Consider the following 19,357-nt stretch of genomic DNA (forward strand, 5'->3'; position numbering starts at 1 on the left):
GTGTATCTGTGCTTCAGCACAACAAGCAAAGGCATCAATTTCCACTTCAGTCAAGAGCTGAATCGCTTCTGGGAGGATTGTTTGCATGTCATGAACTCACCAGATATTGAAAATCTGCCTTCACAGATAAGCTTGCTTTCCGGTGGCACAGGCCTTTTGAGAGTAACCGTCTTTTTTTGTTGTTGTTGTTTTGTCGCAGCTGGTACGTGACAATGCAGATCTGCGTTGTGAGCTTCCTAAACTGGAAAAACGTCTCCGAGCTACAGCTGAGAGAGTCAAGGCCCTTGAGAGTGCACTGAAGGAGGCCAAAGAAAACACTATGAAGGACCGGAAGCGCTACCAGCAGGAGGTGGACCGGATCAAGGAAGCCGTGAGAGCCAAGAACATGGCCAGGCGAGGGCACTCCGCTCAGATCGGTAAGACTAGCCAGCACAGCAGCTAGCGCTTTCTATTGACTCTTGCAGGTACTGTCAGGGACAACATCTACAGTTTCTAGATAGGGTCCCCAATAAGAAATGAGCACCTCTGCGAGAGCTGTGTGGATGACAGGCTTGTGTGTAAGTTTGTGGATCTACAAGTTTCATGACGCATCCTGCCTCCTTTGGGTGCAGGTTGCTGTGTTTTTTCCAGTACCTTCATATGTGCAAGAGCAATAGCAATCATAGGGCACAGACAAGTAAATTATGACAAGCTGCTTGACCCTTAATCCATAGTAAAATATGGATTGCTATGTGTGTAAAACACATTAAAGATGTTAAGTGTAGGTGGTTTGCTTTATTGGCTTATTTTTGACTTTTACATTTTTGTACTCTAAAGACCTAAAGCATGGATGCAAAACTTGAATACAACACTTAAGCCAATACACAGATTTCCATTTTCACTTCAAACTAGGTCCTGTAATGACTGCTAATCACTGCATCTTGAAATTCGTAATGAAGAAGAAACTCTTTTTATATGGTGATGGTTCAATCTTAGAAAAACCCAAGGAGTTGTAACATGTTTAGCTTTTACTGAGGACAGTAGGAAAGATATACTGCTGGTGCTGCGCAGTACACAGTATATTTTCCTACAGTGTTGAATTTGACAATTGCTGTTTTTCTTCTGTTCTGTAGCCAAGCCTATTCGTCCTGGGCATTGCCCAGCATCCTCACCGACAGCTGCCCACACCATTCGTGGTGGTGGAGGAGGATCGTTGATCTCCAGTTATCACCACAACATGAAGTAGGGGATGAATGGTTAGTACAACTCATCTTGCTCTGGGGGAGGGAGTGGGATATAGATATGTCAGTCTGCCTCTTGCGCGCAACGTATTCCTGGCCTCTTCTCCATGTCACTCCATAGCAGAGAACATGTAATTGTATCTGTTATATGGGACAAAGCCCCACCTATACGAAGTGACTGAAGGTGCTGTGTAAGATCAAACAAGCGCCTGTTTACTAAAAAGGAGCAGCTTTTAAAATCTCGGTATATATATATATATATAGAGGTATATATATATATATATATATATATATATATATATATATATATATATATATATATATGGGATACCGAGAGGGTCACGGTGTTGTCACAGTCATCCACGTTATGCAAGTAATCTCCTGCTGCTCCTGCAGCTGCTGATAAGGCTTGTTATTGTGTCTGACTCCGAAGGCTCTTTATAAGCACTGATACTCAGGTACTAGGCCTTGCTGTTTAAACAGGAATTACAGCTGAGGGTCTGAACATGGGTAAAGTACAGATTAGAACAGCCCAACCCCTGGTGATTGATTTAGGTGTTAAGTGAGCATAGGTACATTCTTATTGGGGGATCAGTGTGTTCACCAGCAACTATGTACAGTAGTAGTCCAATATGATTCTGTAGTTTGTTCAGTAGGGTTTGCATTGTTCTTGCGTGATTCTAGGCATGTAATTCTATAAATTACCACCAGTGGGCAGAATGTCTCTGTTCATCCAAAATTGCCAAGTTGCTATAAAGGGGTCCGTTGATATTTATAAAAAAAAAGGAGAGGTTACAAAAAAGAATCAGCCTTATACATATGTTATATTTAAATATTTAAAACATGTTGGCTACTGCACCTGGTGTGATGATCAACTAGTAGCACACAACTGGGCCTTTGAATTCTCTTGTATGTGTATATTTATTTCCATGTTAGGAGATTGAACCTGTAAGTCTGGCAGTACTACATTGAACCGTCAGCCTCATTTATTTTGCTTTCTTGTTTATTACCAAGTCCTGTGAAGCTGATATGTTAACACAGAATCATTTTACCTTTTGCTTGTAATTTCATCATAGTAATGTTATTCATTGATAGTTAAAGATACCACTCAGATAGAACATGAATTAATATGTGCAGAAGATTAATCCAGCTGGCCAAGCTTTGAGAATGTACACTGCGAAAGTAAGTAAAAATCCCCTAGTCTTTAATGTAAGCACATTTATGTTTATATATTTAATACACTAGATGTGCTGCAGTGGCCCAAATCACCAACATCTTCAACACTGTCAAGACATAGCTGTCTATACTTTGGCAATGCACTGATAGCTAGGACTTATTAGTGGAATCCAACAGTAAAGTCACTGCTTTCATGCTCTTTGCCCTGGGCCTCAGCAACTTTCTAAAAAGCTAAACATGAATGCATATATATTGTCAGCATTGCAAACATCTTCCAAATCTAAAAAAGTTCAGGTCTTATCCCAACAGTGGTAACTTGCCAACTCATCTTCTGGTAGCACTAGGTCTTGGTCAAGCCACTGCAACACATACTGTACTGTATGCAGAGCTAGTCAAATTTGTTTATTTGCTGATCTGAATGTTCTAGAAAGTACTGCAACTACAGAGCCTTGTCTTTTTGACAGTTGTGAAAACAGTTGAGCCATAGTCACTATTTGCATTGGGGTGCTATGCATTTACTGGAACTTTAATACTTTATGAATATGGCCCTTACTGTTGTGTAGGTACGCTACAAGATTTGAGTGAAATATATGTGGTGGCAAAATGTTTTGGAAGAGGTTTAAGAGCAGGATTGTTGGTAGTTAAGGCTTACTGGTGTGCAAGATGAGCACAGTTTACTTGTGTGGTCAGACTGGATCGTTATGTGAATACACTAGAACTGCAGTACCATTAAAAGCCATTGGAATGTAATGCCATTTCATACGCCAGAGAGGCAATGTTTGTGTTTTCTGCAAGAGCACTGAAGCTGTTCAAGCCAGTTTAATGTCTGCCCAATTGTGCTGTCTGATTTTACTTGTGCCTAAAGTGGATTAAATAGGGTTTTACAGCTTACTACTATTAAACAATGTACTGTATTTGTAGTAGCTTTTTAATGGGTTTTTTAGACCTTAAAAAGATTGCTTAACTTGAATTGAATTACATCTCTCCTCTGCAGAGCCCAAAAAGCAAGTACAGAACATCTGAACATCTGATCACTGTCCCTCCTACAGGACCTGCTATTCATTTTCAAGAGGTTTCACCTGCAAGCTTTTCAGAACACTCTTTGCATTTTCCTTTTTACTGTCTGAAAGAGCCAATATGCTGTATAGGGAAAAGCCTTTAGTTGCTGAAACAGTGCTTTTTCTCCACTGACTTTGTTAACCATGAACCAAGTAATGAAGTAACATCTTTAGGCAGGCTAATGTCTTCTATTGTGAGTCTGTTTATTGTATAATATATTGTCAATGTATATGGGCGGAGGGTGGAAAATGAGGTCAATAACGCTGCTATACGGTATAGTACTGCACTCCATACTGTTGTATTATATTGTGTTACGTTGTGCTCCTGCCCATTAACGATAAAATGTAACAATAAAAATGATTAAAATAGCACTTCAGGTAAGAGCTTGTATTGAGTGTGTGGAGAAGACCTATCTGTCAAGGGTTGTTTGCCTAATGAACTGTACAGGTAAACAACACTTAACCTCGTAACAGTTATCACTAGATCAGATAGTACTGCTGCTGGTAAACAGGCTTAGCTCAAAACAACACAATTGAATTGTTGTTCACTGTGTACTGAGTTTAATAACGGTGCAATTTCATCTCTAAAAAACACATTCATGTTAGATTCATTAAGATCAACACAAAATGCTAAGATATTTTCTAGCACCTGATTTTTGGCAATTAATTTTTTAAGTATACTGATTGCATTATTTTTGTTATTGTTATATCTTATTTAAATAAAATATATTATAAAGTATATCATATATATAATATCATATACTAAAGTATTATATAGATATAATATATATATATTATATATTATATATATATCTTTATACGGACGATCTGCTTTGTGTTTCATTTTTATCTTTTTTTCTTTACCATCATTTCCTGGTTAAGGTTAGAAACACCTTCACCAGTGGATTTCACTATAATAGTGAACAATTGTAAGAATTTATTTTTATGTTTTAGTGGAAACAAGCACCATTCAGTTAAGGTTTGCATTGTTTTGAGAAAGCTTTATTATTGAACATTGTGAATGTATTTATGTGTACATGTACAGTTTCTGTTTATTCTTTTGGGGGATGATGAAGGCATAATATTGAATCTTTGTAGTGTATCTCACAGGGGGTCAGGTAAAAGTTTGTACTGGGTATTTCAGGTGTCTGGAAGCAGAGATTGATCCACCGTGCCAGCATACCTGGGCTAGTCCTTTACACATATCCTTAGGGTGGATGGACACATTTGAATTGTAAATAACATACTGTTTTATTTCTGTGGCTCTGGGACCAGACTTCTGAAACATTCTGTACTTTAATGATGTCCATGCATGGATTTTATAGAGATCCATTGAATAATGTCAACTACCTTCATTACGTCATCATTGTGACAACATTTTCCCAGTCTCCAGAAGTGCCAGGTCTTTGGCTAACTGGAGACAGGGTTCTCCTCTGTCGCAATCTAGTTGCAGAGTCACTGGGTTGAGATCTAGCAAGAACTTCCCTCAGAGCTGAGATGCTGATCAGCCAGTCAGTCCATCTAGCACTTAACCGAGGGGGGATTTTTACAGCTCACTTGGCGAATTCCTAAAAAGACGACTTTTCTGTAGTGGTTTGCTGCAGAAGAAAACCTCAGCCATAATAATTTTGATTCAGCTGTTGTTGATATCCCTGCTGACTGATTCAAAGAAAGCTTACCTTGCAATGACCTCTCACAGTGTACCACTCCAGCTGTTCATACAGAAGTGCTCCAACAGGCAGGTTGCCCTTGGTAAAATACAAGGGTTCATAAGGCCCAATAAAAGCTGGTGGCCACAAAGCAGGCAAATACTCTGCAACAAATTGAACTGATTGAACTGACTATTCTTTATGTAAAAGACAACTTCCTAGAATTATTTATTTTTTATTTATTTTTTAACATTTTTAAATGTTTGTGTTGAAATAGATTTTTAAAAATATCCTATCTTTGGTATTGCAATTCATTGTCCCAATACTGCAATGTTAGTCCAGATGTTGGTATTTTCCTATAACCTATAAACATTTCATGTTTTCAATGGTATTTTATGTATAAGAAAACAGTCCAAGTTAATATTGCAAACTCCAGCTGCAATGCATCCCAACCAGCATGAATGATATCACTATTTGAAGGGGGGGACTTTGTGTAAACCTGTCTCTTGTAATGCAGCTTTAGTGTGTTATGCATGGGGGGGTATGAAGAAATCTGCAGCTTTCATGACTATCTGAACTACATCCCTATGCTTTAAAATGCCTTTTCATGAAAGGAGCTCCAGTGTCTCCCTATAAGATCAAAAATAAGAGAGCGCAAAAACCAAAAGCTTGTCTACTGTCTGCTCTAGGAACTGCTTAGGAACTGTAGGGTAAGAAAATCAATGTGTACTATCATATGCGTCTGTAAGATGTGTACCTGTGTATTGCAGATATGTCATCACTATGTATCTGTAGAATAACTTTTAAGGAGGACAAAAAAAGGCCTGTTAAAAATGTTATTTTGTTGTAGAAAAAAAGCATTGCTAGGCAAGTGATGCTGTAAGTTATAGCTTCACAGCTGAAATATGTAATAAAAATACAAAACCATGAATGGCTCTTAATCCTAATTATAACCATGGTGTTCAGTAAACTGTTTGACTAATGACTGCATGGTGTATAATTTATTTTAAAATGCAAGAGTGCTAAATAAAGTTTAAAATAAACTTTATACTTATGATTTCCTTCTGGTGTTTTCAATTGTAGAAATAAACTGTGTATTTTTATATATATATATATAAAATATAATATTATAATCAATAGGTGTTCATACATATATTAATATTATATAATATATATATATATATATATATATATATACATTAAAATGTCCTTCAGTTTATTCATTTTCATCACAGGCTTATAAAGAAAGAAACACTTAAGAAAAATTATATGTATATAATTTTTATTAAGTGTTTCTTTCTTTATAAGCCTGTGATGAAAATGAATAAATCCTGTAAAATGTTATCCACATTGGGAAAAGAACTGTTTGGAAAAGTAAATAAATAACTTGATGGGGATTTACTCTTCACACCCCCCTCCAAACAGAAGATTCATTTAATTTTAGTAGTGTAATGTACTGGGTTCTGCCTTACTGTATTTCTATAAATGGTACTTATTTAACATTCATAAACCAGTGCTCTTTCATGCCCTTAGTAATGTAACATTAATAATACAAGTTTTATAGTTGACTATGAGTATGTACAATTTGAAGGGAGCTAGCAGCTGCGTCTGGATTAAGAAACATAAACACGACCGTGTAATAGTATACAGATTACACAGTATATTGTCAGTATTTATTGTGCGTCTCCGACTCTTCCAGTTTTGAGACTGCTGCGCTTCATCAACCCATATATGGTGTCATTCTACTGAGCATGACGCAGAAACTTGCTATTACATTGTTTATTTTAGTAAAGGGTCCGGAGTAATAGTTAGACTGATTGCGGACAGACTTCATAAAGTTGGCCATTTTACCACTTATGGCGTTTTGTTGTAAAAAGGTTGACAGCTATGTACAACATTCTTCGTGCACGAAAGATTGCGGCGTCACAAATCTCGTTATATAAACATATGGCATCCGTTGCAGATTAGCAGAGCAAACAAACTGCATTCACCGTCTGGACCTACAGTTTACAACCGATACAACCGTTGGGAATACATTTGGTTTAAATGGCTGAATTGCTTGCTCACAATAAAATATTACTTTTATTTATTTATTTTGTTTCGACCAATATCAGCAGAATGCTTGTTGCATGCAAATCCGTTTCTGATCCGTTTTATTTGTTACCATGTCAGCGCCAAGCCTACACCTGCCACTACACCACGCCCACACCAAGTCTGTGTCAGACTCCGCCCTTTGTGGAGCCTGGTTTGAAGCTCCTTGACTGCTTGTGCAAGGGAGGGAGAGAAAAATTGTCCAAGTATTTAATAAGTTTAGGTTTTCTGGAATTTGTTGTCGTTACGTTGATACGCCTGGGGATCTTTGTTTTAAATGACTGATTAAGAAAGCATCTGAAGACTCTATTTTGATTGCAACATAAAAGTAGGTAAGAATTACAGAGCATTTCTTGCAATGTATAATGTTCAGTAAAATAACTATGCTATGCAGTATTTTGTTTGAGTACTAGTGGTAATGTTTTGTATTTTTATTTTCTTTAATTCTTTATTAGACGTGTTTTGTGTGGAAATATATTCATAACAGAGTGTATTTATTACCAATACATAAGCTAATTAAATTTGGATTTAGAAACATTAAACTACACCATTGTTACCTAAGCAAACCCAGGATCTAAGTCATTAGCATTAGAGCTGTACTGCAGTATTTTACGATAGTTTTTGATAGCCTACATGTTCATTTTTAACGGCTGTACTAATTAATTAGAACATAGTTAAGAAAGATAAAGCATTCTTATATTCTGTTTAATCATTTGTGGACATTATTTTAAACAGTTACCATATTTACTGATAGACTACATCTGTTCCCCTCTAAAGATTGTCTTGCCTAGCGGTCAAATCAGACACAATTGACACACAAAGCAAAGAATAAACCCGCATTTTTTTGACTTGTTAAACAGTTATGATTTTTTTTAAACGTAGATGTATGAAAAGTAGCAGCTTTATTAATCAATTAAACTGTCATACCAGCGGTTATAAACCACTTCTCCAGATAGCAAAACACGGAAATGTTTTTGGAATTATGTGAGGTTCAACTCCAAATGTCATGGCGGGTTTTTTTTATGTTTCATTATCCCCTTAATCCTGGTGGTGTCTGGAATATAGGTAGTGCCCATAATTCACATTTAGATATGTCATAGCAATTGATCAGCTATTATGCTTGTTTTGAGTATTGGTTGAAGATTTTAAACCTGTTTTGACAATACCTTGGCAACATTAACAATGTTACTCAGTTGCCAGAGTCGGTACCCTCCGATTTGTCAGTAGGGTTTGTTTTATTGTAAAGCATTTCAAGGGATTTTCTTCTCTTGCTCTGTGCAACAGGCTTGCTGTAGAGGCCTGGCACCCATTCTGCTATTTATTTAGCGTTGAGTGAATTGTCTGTTTCTCTGTAATGTACTGTACATTCTCCATTTGATCTGTGTGTCCTGGCTGCTGGACAAAATAACAAACCATTGCCACTTGAAACATACATATTTAAAGAATCTTAACAATTGAATATCTATACTGTGAAAGACGGGACTGTGAATTACTTTTATACATTGACTTATTTATTTTTACTTTTCTGTCAGCTACACACTGGTGCCTCAGCACCTCTATGCTGAATCGAAGAGCATTACCATGGGCTGCTTTATCGACGGTAACAACAGCAAATGAATTGCAGTCTAATTTTTGTATTCCACACTTGGCAGCAGCTTTACATTGTTAACACCATGACCAGCAGTTTAGTGTAAATTCAATTTCAACATGTATATGTGTGTTTTACCAGGATTTATTTTAAATGATGCAGTCTCCTTTACAAATGGGTCCTTGCTATTGAAGATAGCGTCAATAATAACAAAAGAAAAACAAAACAAAAAAAACAAACAAAAAAAAAAAAACTAGTACATAAGTAGAATCCACAAAAAAATGTAGAAAACACATGACGCAGAAAATGCCCTGTTGGGGTGAATGTAGTGGAAATACAAAATCCTTACTTTCTTTGTATTCTATATTTGTACAGTACCAGAGACAGCTGAAAGGTTTTACACAGGGTGCTGCCATCTTGGAATGAGAGTACAAACTATAGGCAAGTCAGTGATAATTTGCATACTGGTAATAGTTCTTGCCCTCAATCACTGCCTTGTGCAAACTGGCCAAGAACCTTCTTAAATAATCTTTTACTGTCATTAGTTGCAATTCAGACTGGTCCCACAGTGTTTTTTAAAGTGGTAAAGGTTAATAAAAGGTGAAAGCTTGTATTACAAAAATATTCTATTAGTGTACTTAACAATTCAATTACAGACTGAATTGAAACTTTATTTAACTGTACCCACACACACACACAGACACACAGACACACAGATACACATGCATAGACAAAGATGGATCACATAATGTGTGTGGGAAGACAAAAAGAAAAGGTTGATTTGGCTAGGATGCTACTGTTTAGTCCTGAAGCACACTAACAGCTCTGATGAGATTATGATCAGGATTGGCAGAACAATTCAGACCCTTTGAAGCACTCATTCTCAGTACTGTGCCAATTGAGCAGCAATGGAAAGAGACAGTGGACAAGAACTACAGCTGAACCAACATGTTTTATTAAATTAATTGTACATTCTGTGTCAGTGCTAGTTAAAAAACAATTCTAAGCATTGTAACTCCTTCATAAACTGTACTATCCTCAAGTGATGACAATACAAATACAATTTTCTTTTTCCCAGTATGCTCTCCAGCTATTAAGATATATTTAAGTTTTTTCGTTTACAGTTTCGTATCCTATGTGTGTTATGTATGATCATAATTTATTTTTCAATTCAACTATTAGGAGTCTTTTCAAACTAGGACCCAGTGGTAGAAACAGCAATAGAGAATGAACACTCTATAATACTAAACAGAATACAGCAGAATACAGCCTTTAAGTCTAAAATATTATTCATCTAAAAGCTTTCTGAACGTAATTTTAAAAAGTACTTTTAATATCTTACAAGCTCATTGTGGAAGTAAACCCATTATTCAGGAAAGATGTTTTCAAGCTGATGATGCACATAGTTAAGATTGCCTTGCATCATTTTAGACTGAAATATTTGAACTGCACGTGCATTTGTGGTAGAAGCGATAATCTGTTTTTGGCAGATATACAGTTTGCAACATTAAACCAAAAAAAAGACTTGGTCTGATTTAGTAGGTGAGTTTACTGTGTTTAAGAACATGCACTTACTTTTTTTAATGTAAGTGCATCTTACCCTGACATACTTTGAAAAGCTAATTTACAGGGCAAGGAACACTTAAGGGTACAAAGTGGAGACTTGCCTTTGCATCTACATGTGACATTATTGGTGTTTTTTGCTCCTACTACTAATCTTGCCTGTGTGAAAGGTGGTTTTGCACTAGCTTTGATGGAACATCAGTTCCCTCCATTACAGGTGACCTACCTATCTGTGTGCATGTATGACTAAACTTACCGAATAAATTCTTGTCACTTATAGGAGACTTCAACCACTGAATTAAAAAGTCAGTCCAGGTGGCTGTTGGTAGAATAGATGCCTTTGAAATGAGTATGATGATAATAGCAAGCTTCCGAGGTAAGTAACTCCTACTTGATTAGGAATCAGTTACTGTAACGAGCGAGTTAACTAATGGGTCCTGAAGCAAACAGCATTCACTCCAAAGCGGATCTCTTATTACTGCATGCCCTCAAACACCAATCACAAGTAATCCACCTAATATTTTAAAGAACAACGTTTTGCATCTTATACTCTGCCCATGGTGAAAATATTATTTTTTATAGGAGAAAACATACATAATCCTGGACTGGACTAAAGGATACAAGGAATTTCCAACAATCAAATGAACGAACAATATCATTATTCAGTTTCCATATGTCATTAGAATGAACCTGTAGCAGATACAATTTCATCAGAGGTTGAGGGAGCTTTTTTACACCAAGGCTGTTAAGAGCCAACCGTTTCATGTTCTCCTGTTGGTAGATCCGAGGTCTGTAGCTTTATTCTGACAGAAGGTGCCTGACAGACATACCCTTGTTTTCAGGTATTTTGATCAGTGAACCTTGGGTAGCAGTGCCACAAGGGACTAGGATACCAGGTACCCTAACAGCCATTTCTGTGATTAGTCAATACTATGACTTACCTGTGTTACGAGTCAGTCAGAGTGATCGCTGCAATTTATTGTTCAACCTGGAGACATACTGATAGAGTCATATTTAAAGAGTAGGTCTCCAGATAACTGGGATGAATTGCATGAAAAATAATGAACATTAACCTGTATTGTTGACTAATTTTAGTTTAAAATTATTTTTCTTTGAATCAATGAATAGATTTTTATTGTGATTATTTGATCAAGTTATCATAAATATCTTCGATTTCAATATAATGATAACAGACCAGACATTATGCATTAAGCAAACATTACATATTATGCATTAAGGGTTTGTTTAATTGACCTGCTCCACTTGTCCATAATAAAACATAGGACATTTGCTGGTACATTATTGTCAAATATCATACATTTGCAATAAATAATGTACTACAGTATCTACTGGCTTTCAATATAATTTTGCTCCAGAGCTGTCTCTGACCTTAATGTATATTGGTATACACACATTTTTCTGCCAGTATAAACTTAAAAAGGAGGGCATGGCTGTGACTGTGTCGCTGTTACATTTATTAAGGAGTATCAGAAAACCCAGCACTGTAGATACCCCCAGATTGTATCCAGCCCATTTCAAACGCCCCATGGACAGTACTTGTATTCAAAGTGAACATGTTAGGTTAGTGAAGTAGTGGGTACTGTACTGTACCTAAATGCTCTTTATCCTGAAAACATTTACAGTGCTGCATGAACTTTGAATAATTGCATAGAGGCAAGTAGAAATGGGCCCTTTATGAACGAGATGAAGTAAGACCTATTCTATCTACTTTTAGGAATCCTCATTACAAAGGCTCTGTAAATGTTTAGCAATAACCGTCTCTAAATAAAACCTGATCTGCGTTTGAAACACTCAGCTCTATTCAAAAAGCTCTAACCCCAGGAAAAAAAAACAACTTTTAAACACCTACTGTCACATTTTGTTTTTATGGTCTATTATGTTTTAACATCTTGAACAAATTGGTAGACATAGCTGATATAAGTTAGTAATAGGCAAATAGGCTAATAGGCAATGACTATACAGTGCTCTGCAATAAAATATTTCCTTGCCCTGTTATTTGTGGCAACTCTACAGTGTCTGTAACCTACTACGCAAAACCCTCTGTACTTGTTTCCTGCTGATAAATCACATGACTATTCCCACATTGAGCTGTATGCAACTGTTTCCAATTCATTTGCACCATCTACTCGCAGGGAAATAACAAAGCGTGGATTAGATCAGTGATGACTGACTTGACATCACCTGAGGACGCTTACAACCATTTACAGGACAGAAACAGACAAAAAGCCAGGTTACTTCACTGGATGAAAGCAAGATCGGAGTCATGCACCCGTTTGATGTATTAAATAGAGACAGAAGCATGCAGGAGGGGAGAGGCTTGTGACTTGGAAATGCTGCTTTGCGGTTTTTTATTTTTTTTTATTTTGTGATCCAGTGGTTTAGGGTTGAAGGTATTGACAGCATCTTTCTTTTAGCAATCTATCAGATCTGCTTGTCGTCGTTTGGAAACCAACATCAAACTGATCCTGTCTGATTGTTCAAAGAAAAAAAGAACATTGTTTCAAGTTTTTTCTCTTTGAATATTTTTAAAAGGTAAAAATCAGAGCATTTTCTGAGTGACAGCTGTACTTGTATGATCAACACTGGCGACAGACTATTTTGGACCAGGAGACATAGGTGGAAGTTTAAAGAAGAAACAATTCAGTGTTGGAATGAACCAGAGCAGAAACCTTGCATTTATAGGGTCTACATGTTGCGCTGCTCTTTGCCAGAAACTGTTGTTGGGAATAATTACATTTAAAACCATGCATAGGTTTAAACAGGTATAGGGTCATTTAGGAAACCATCCTGGGGGAAATGATGTACTAAAAACATACAGGCCTTCAAGGGCCACATGACTCGTTTCGCTTCTCAATTAAGCATCCCCTATAGGGATGTGGACTTCATATTCAAGAGTTTATGAGAGAGTTGTTAGACCATCATTTCTGTGTATCCCCAAACGGAACTGTGTGATACTTTTATGCCGTGTTTTACACTGAAAGTGACTCTTCATGTGTTCCATATTTCCATAAGTTTCTGTCTATATGGCCTTCACCAGCTTCACATACAAAAGTAAACGTGAACCTGGCATTATTGTGTTGCAGTTTGCAAGAAACACTCTGTCTTCAAATTTTGTGGAGAGATAATGAACATTTACGGTACCATATTACTTAAATTTGGCACTGCAGCGTTTATTTTAAATTGATCAAATTGACGCAAAAGAGGGCGGCCTTTATTAATACTATGATTTTCAAATGCTGCAATATTTTATTACATGATTTATGACATTTCAGAAGTATCGCGGTTGTTTATTTTCTGTAATATGGTAGACTACCTGTATGTAGCAGTGTGTGTGGCTAACCTACTTTGACTACAGTACATTTATCGTGACAGTTACCGAGAGTCTGTTAGGTGGGAGTTGGAAGTTCTGGGGAGTACTGTACCAGCGAATCAGGAGTGTGTATTGGTTGTTAAGGGGCGGAACAATGCTGGTGTGTCAGTTAAATCCAAGAGTGTGACGTAATGTTTTTCTGCACCAAAAATTACCTCAGAAAATCAGTTTGATTTCTGTAAAAACTACAACTACACTGTAACTTCATGTTTGTTATTTATCAGCAAGAGAAACCGAAACTAAATCTTCTCACAGATAGTAAGCACATTGTTTTTATTTGTACGGGAATTACAATTGAACTAAAAACAAAACAACAAAACCGCCTATAAGAACTTCAGAAGGACTGCTGTTCTGAATGTAGTTTATCTTGCATTTTCTTTCAGAGCTGTACTACCATAAAATTAAATGTGCTTAATTTGTGTGTGTACATTAGTTTGTAATTTACGTGCTAGACTGAGGCTTTTGTCTTTTTGGGAGCGTTACATGTACATAGTCAATATTGCACGTTTATTTGTTTACTGTGTGTTTTTTTAGTCGGGGGAGAAAAAAATACCTTCATGTTTCTGTATTGATAGCAGCGTTTATACGAGGTCGGCCTCTATTATAAAGCTGATATATGACTGAGGCGTCAATACGAGGGCGTCTTTAATTCTAGGGCGACGCCAAACTGAAGTAATACGTTATTTAAATTCAGAAACTGAGATGAAATTTAAGTCTTTCAAATTTAGAGATAATAAGATGGCAATTCAGAGCGCTAAATGATAGCTTAATAGACATAATAAAACCGTGGCATTAAAAAGCAGTTGAAATGATGTACAGCACCTTTACTGTATATTATATTTAACACAGGTGTTTATCCCTTATTTTTCCTATTGCTGTTCAGCTTCCCTATTCATTTATTAATTGAATTGCTCCCTCCTGTTGTGAACTTGAACAGTCATTTTTATTTTTTATTTTGCGTAAGTTGTTAACAGCAGCTCACAGTAGGAATGGAACATCAGATTGTACTTGGAGGCAAGCAAAGGCAGCTGTGTAGCAGTGTCAAATATGTGTTCATGGTGTGTCAAACTCGCTTCAGATCACTGAAGTGTATGTGTCTGTAAAGCATTATGTTCATTCATTTGTAAAGAACACATTGTTTTATCTTTCTGTTTTCAGGTCTAGGAAGTTTCTGTAACTTAGCTGCTAAATAGTTTACAAATGGTAAGTACTTCTCTAGAGGGCTGAATAGGATGCTTTTTAAATTACTGACAGTTATACAGTATTCATGTGACAGGCTTAAGGTAGTTGTGTCAGTGATAAAGTGCAGCTCTTTGTGGTTTCTGCACAGGTCTGGTCATGGTATTATCTCTGAATAGTAGAACGTTTAGACGGTGTCTTTTATTCTCTGTACAAACTTATTGTAGCACTGTTCCCATACCCATAACTGAATAACCACATTACCTCTCTTGAAGCCTTCTTCAATGTCTGATTAGTAAATTGGTTTATCTTTAAAATTGCTTCTGTTTCTTAAACAACAGTAATGCAGTTGATGGTTAGCATTACATTGTGTCTTTCTGCTACTAAACAAAGGTGTCAAATGTAAAACACAGAGGAAGTATTTTTGTTTTACATTGTGAGTGAAGCATGAAGAAGGATTTTAGTACACTAGTGGAAGTAGGATTTTGTACAGTAATAAAAAGAGCAATAAGTAACACCAGCACTTAAACTTAGAGGAGAACTAATAAACACTTGTGAGTTTTGTTTTCGTAAGTAATCCATGCGTCTGTTAAGGCACTCGATATGTGTACAAAGCAAGAAAAACAATGAAACACATTTTAACACTAAAGAATAAAAATAGCATACTAGTGTTCTGCAAAGGTTTTAGCTTTAAGAAGTGCTAGATCTAATTTAAAGTTTGTCCCTTTGAGTGTAACAGTTGAAAGACTCCACCTGGCTTCAGGGAGCTTGATTATCAGCTCCAGGGATCACAGATAACAGAGGTATCTAAAGAAAGTGGGGAGCAGGGCCTGAGCTCCTAAAACAAAGAGCAGTTAGACAAGGTTCATTAGTCAGCTTCTGCAACCCCCAGCCAATGCATGGAAATGGGGCAAAAAACTTAGACAAGAGGAACTTATAAAAGTTTGTATAGCTTAGTGATGGAATGCAAACAGATAAAATAAGAAATATTGTCTAATGCGGTCTAATGGAAGGGATGATGGAAATACATGTCCACACATGGATAAGGAAAGTAACACACATGTAAAAGAGGCTGTTTGTTGAGTGTGAATACTCATGTCATAATAACCCATCACAAAGTGCACGTACTCTACCAGTACATGTCATGCCTTAATTTTAGCTAGTCCTTATTGCTGGCTTGTTGGCTTATGAACAATGTGTATGCAACGCTGTGGTTTTGCTTATACCTATATTCTTTTTAGATTGAAAGCATGGCCCATTCTACAATGATAATGATATAATTATGTGCCTTATAATATCATGAGTCACTCAGTGTTTTACCCACAAGAGAAGTTTCCCATGCTGCTAACTCCTAATTGCTCACTTGTACACGAGCACAGTAGGCTATTGTTAACTGGTTATGCTTGGGTTCTTCAGCAGTTACTGCTGGTGACCGTGTTTCCAAGAGACCTCTCCGTATTTGTCACCATAATCTATGGTTCAAAACACTTGCTTGGTTAATTGAAGCTGACAGGATATGGGACATAACTGGGGGAATTTTAATCAATTGATTGTATCTACTGTAAGGCAATTGAATGTTTCTAGTAAGCAAACTTTTAAAACTGTTATTGGTAGTGTACCTTTTGTACATTTATTTCCAAATGTAGCTTACTGCACTTAATGTTTTGCATTTGATGTAAATACTAGAAAAGCTAACAGGAGAGAGGGGGAAGGGATATGTACAGGTTATGTTATTAGTTGTTGCATGCTGGGTCAAATTAATGTATACGCAAATTACGCTATAGCAGAGACCCCAGCAGAACTGGGGCCCCCACAGGGTCTCTGTTTGTTTGAGACATTGTACAAAAACTGCATGCGGGTGGACAGGCCCACACACACAGGAAGAGAGGAGCACAGAAGCTTGCTTTTGGTTAATTTTGTTCTTTCATGAAGGCTATCCATTTCTCTCAATTACAGCATACCTGGTCTCCGAGTCTCTCACACAAGCAGCTTCCTGCTATACGCCAAATACCCTACACCCTCTATCTCCTGGGAAAGATCCGTCCCTAGTCCTATTACGTCACAGGCATCATTTCATTTGGGGTTGGAATTTTAGAAAAAAGGGTGCGTAAAGGTAAACGTGTACAATGCGGGAGGCTGAAGGTATTTACAGTGTGTTTACGGTGTAGTTAAACATGGTTACAATCAGTTGTGTAGTCGAGCCGGAACTGTGTTCCGGTACTTTTTTCAATAGGCAGAACCTTGGCTTAAGAGTTAAGAATCAATTTAATCGTTGATGCGTGAGCTGCTTACGACTGATGTTGATGATACAATTTGGTGACTTCTTTCTCTGAAAATCGCTGTTGTCGGCAGTGAAAGTGGCTAAATTTGTTGCTAGTGGCTTTGACAATGTTATTGTCACTAGGGGAACCGAAAAGTCGATAGATCTAGCGACAAAATTGCTAAGTTGGCAACACTGCTGTCTAGCAACTACGCCGCTCTGCTCACACTGTCCCCAACGCAGGGCTGGATTAACCAATACACCAATAACAGTATTCGCCATAATATGCATAGGACTCCAAAATATGTGTTAGCATAGGGACCCCACGACCAGCCCTGATTGCATTGTAGTTTCAACCGTTTCAAGTTTTGTAGACGCCTTAGTGACATGTCAGCTCCATAGAAGGCGCATGGTATGAAAACAAGGAAAGTGGCACACAAATATAGGGTAGAAGTTATATTGCAACGACTACGTACATAGGGTTACAAAGCTCAGTACCTTATTTTAAGTCAATCTGATAAACTCTAGATTAAATAAACAAATCAAAATTACCATTTTTACGTAAACAACATAACATTACTGAGTGAAATATAACGATATATTTCAATTGAATTATAAAAAAGCAAAGCAGATGTATACATTACTCTTGAAATAGTGTTTTGAAAATCAGGCACATAGTCTATCAGCTAGCTTTCATGACTGCAGCGTTATATATATTTTTTAAAGTAAATAACTATATTGATTGCTGTGAAGTGTTATAAAGCCACAATAAATGTGTAAAGAGCTAATGTTATTTATCCTGTTGTATCCATATGGATATAAAAGTGTATGCTTGTGCAATTTCATATGCTTTTCAAGAGAACCTATGGCTGAAAAATAGTTTTATTAATTCTGGAGAGTGATGGGCAGCTATCTACCTTATTACCTTGGCAAAAAGCCCATGCGAGACAACTGAAAGGGTTATTATTTCATTGTAAAAGTTAAGAGAATTTGAATAAGGTTACAACTTTCTATCAGTCATCACAGCGATAAACTACAACTTCTACAGTCTGAGCTAAAGGCTAATATTTTAATGTAAAATGATGCTACGGTTTGCCAAAGAAGTCAATATAGATTGTATTACTTACACTTGCACATATTGTTTTTAGCATGAAAGTCAGACTTTAAAGTGAGAAAAGGTGTTTTGCCAGGTTTTCTTAATTCACAGGGTTTGGATATTGTTCAAACCCACTCATCTGTATAAACTATATTGTTTGGTTACTTACCATAACCCTGGTTCCCTGAAAGAGAAGACGACCACCAACAGCATTACGTATGTGATATGCCTGCCTATTTGTAGGTATTTTCTGAGCTGTCTATACCAGAGCTGCCGATAGGCTCCTTCTTGACATGATGCCTTTGGTCCTGCCTACCAGAGGGATTAAAACCATTATATTGAGGAAGCCATTTCTCTTTTTGCATTGAACCCATGAAGGCAACCGATGCGACCTTGCGGTTGGTGATCGTCTTCTCTTTCAGGGTACCAGGGTTACGGTAAGTAACCTAACATTCCCTTTCAATACAGAGATATCCACCAACAACATTACGTATGGTCAGACCAAGCACCGTGCGCACCGAGGCATCAAAGTACCACGGGCTGAGTGTGCACCCTAACCGAGCACCGTGCGCACCAAGTGCACCGAGGTAATGCAAGCACCGAGCGCCATGCGCATCGAGTGCACTAAGCAGTGAGCTACTGTGTGCACGAAGCGTCGAGTGCACCAAGCACCGGGGTAACGTATGCACCGAGGGCATCGGGCACCGTGCTCAATGGTTGCACTAAGCACAGAGTGCACTGAGCAACATGTGCACTGAGGTACCGAAGCACCTGAGGGCAGCTGAAGCAGCGGTGCCTACCCTAACCACGTATAGTCGCACACCTGGATAGCGAATAGCATATACCAGGGGGGACACAGGCTGAAGCCGTGGAGGGCGGATCTGTGGAAGGAGTACAAAACAATAATACAATAACAGCAATATTACAGGGGAGCACACTGCTACTGTTGGTGATTTTTCGAAATATGAAGAGCTCAGAATATACCTACCAATTGACAGGCATATCCCATACGTAATGTTGTTGGTGGTCATCTTCGAATTTAAAGGAATCTGCAATGAATCTAAGACTTACTTTGTGTAAGTAATT

At 37.3% G+C, this 19,357-nt stretch overlaps 2 protein-coding genes across 3 annotated transcripts in view; both read left to right on the forward strand.

Moving 5' to 3' along the window:
* Positions 1–3,971, forward strand: part of kif5c (kinesin family member 5C) — a 33,844-nt gene extending 29,873 nt beyond the window's left edge. For both annotated transcript variants that reach the window (XM_041260340.1, XM_041260341.1), the window contains exons 25-27: positions 200–416; positions 1,113–1,235; positions 3,391–3,971. In XM_041260340.1, the coding sequence (XP_041116274.1) occupies positions 200–416; positions 1,113–1,225 (330 nt within the window). In that variant the 3' untranslated portion in view covers positions 1,226–1,235; positions 3,391–3,971. The remainder of the gene's footprint in view (positions 1–199; positions 417–1,112; positions 1,236–3,390) is intronic.
* A 3,397-nt stretch (positions 3,972–7,368) lies between these two features.
* The window catches only part of LOC121321612 (ly6/PLAUR domain-containing protein 6B-like), a 36,125-nt gene continuing 24,136 nt past the window's right edge, over positions 7,369–19,357 (forward strand). Inside the window, exon 1 of the mRNA XM_041260619.1 lies at positions 7,369–7,526. The gene's annotated coding sequence lies outside the window, so the exon portion shown is untranslated. The remainder of the gene's footprint in view (positions 7,527–19,357) is intronic.

The sequence above is a fragment of the Polyodon spathula genome, chromosome 10, assembly GCF_017654505.1.
Source record: "Polyodon spathula isolate WHYD16114869_AA chromosome 10, ASM1765450v1, whole genome shotgun sequence".
NCBI lineage: Eukaryota > Metazoa > Chordata > Actinopteri > Acipenseriformes > Polyodontidae > Polyodon > Polyodon spathula.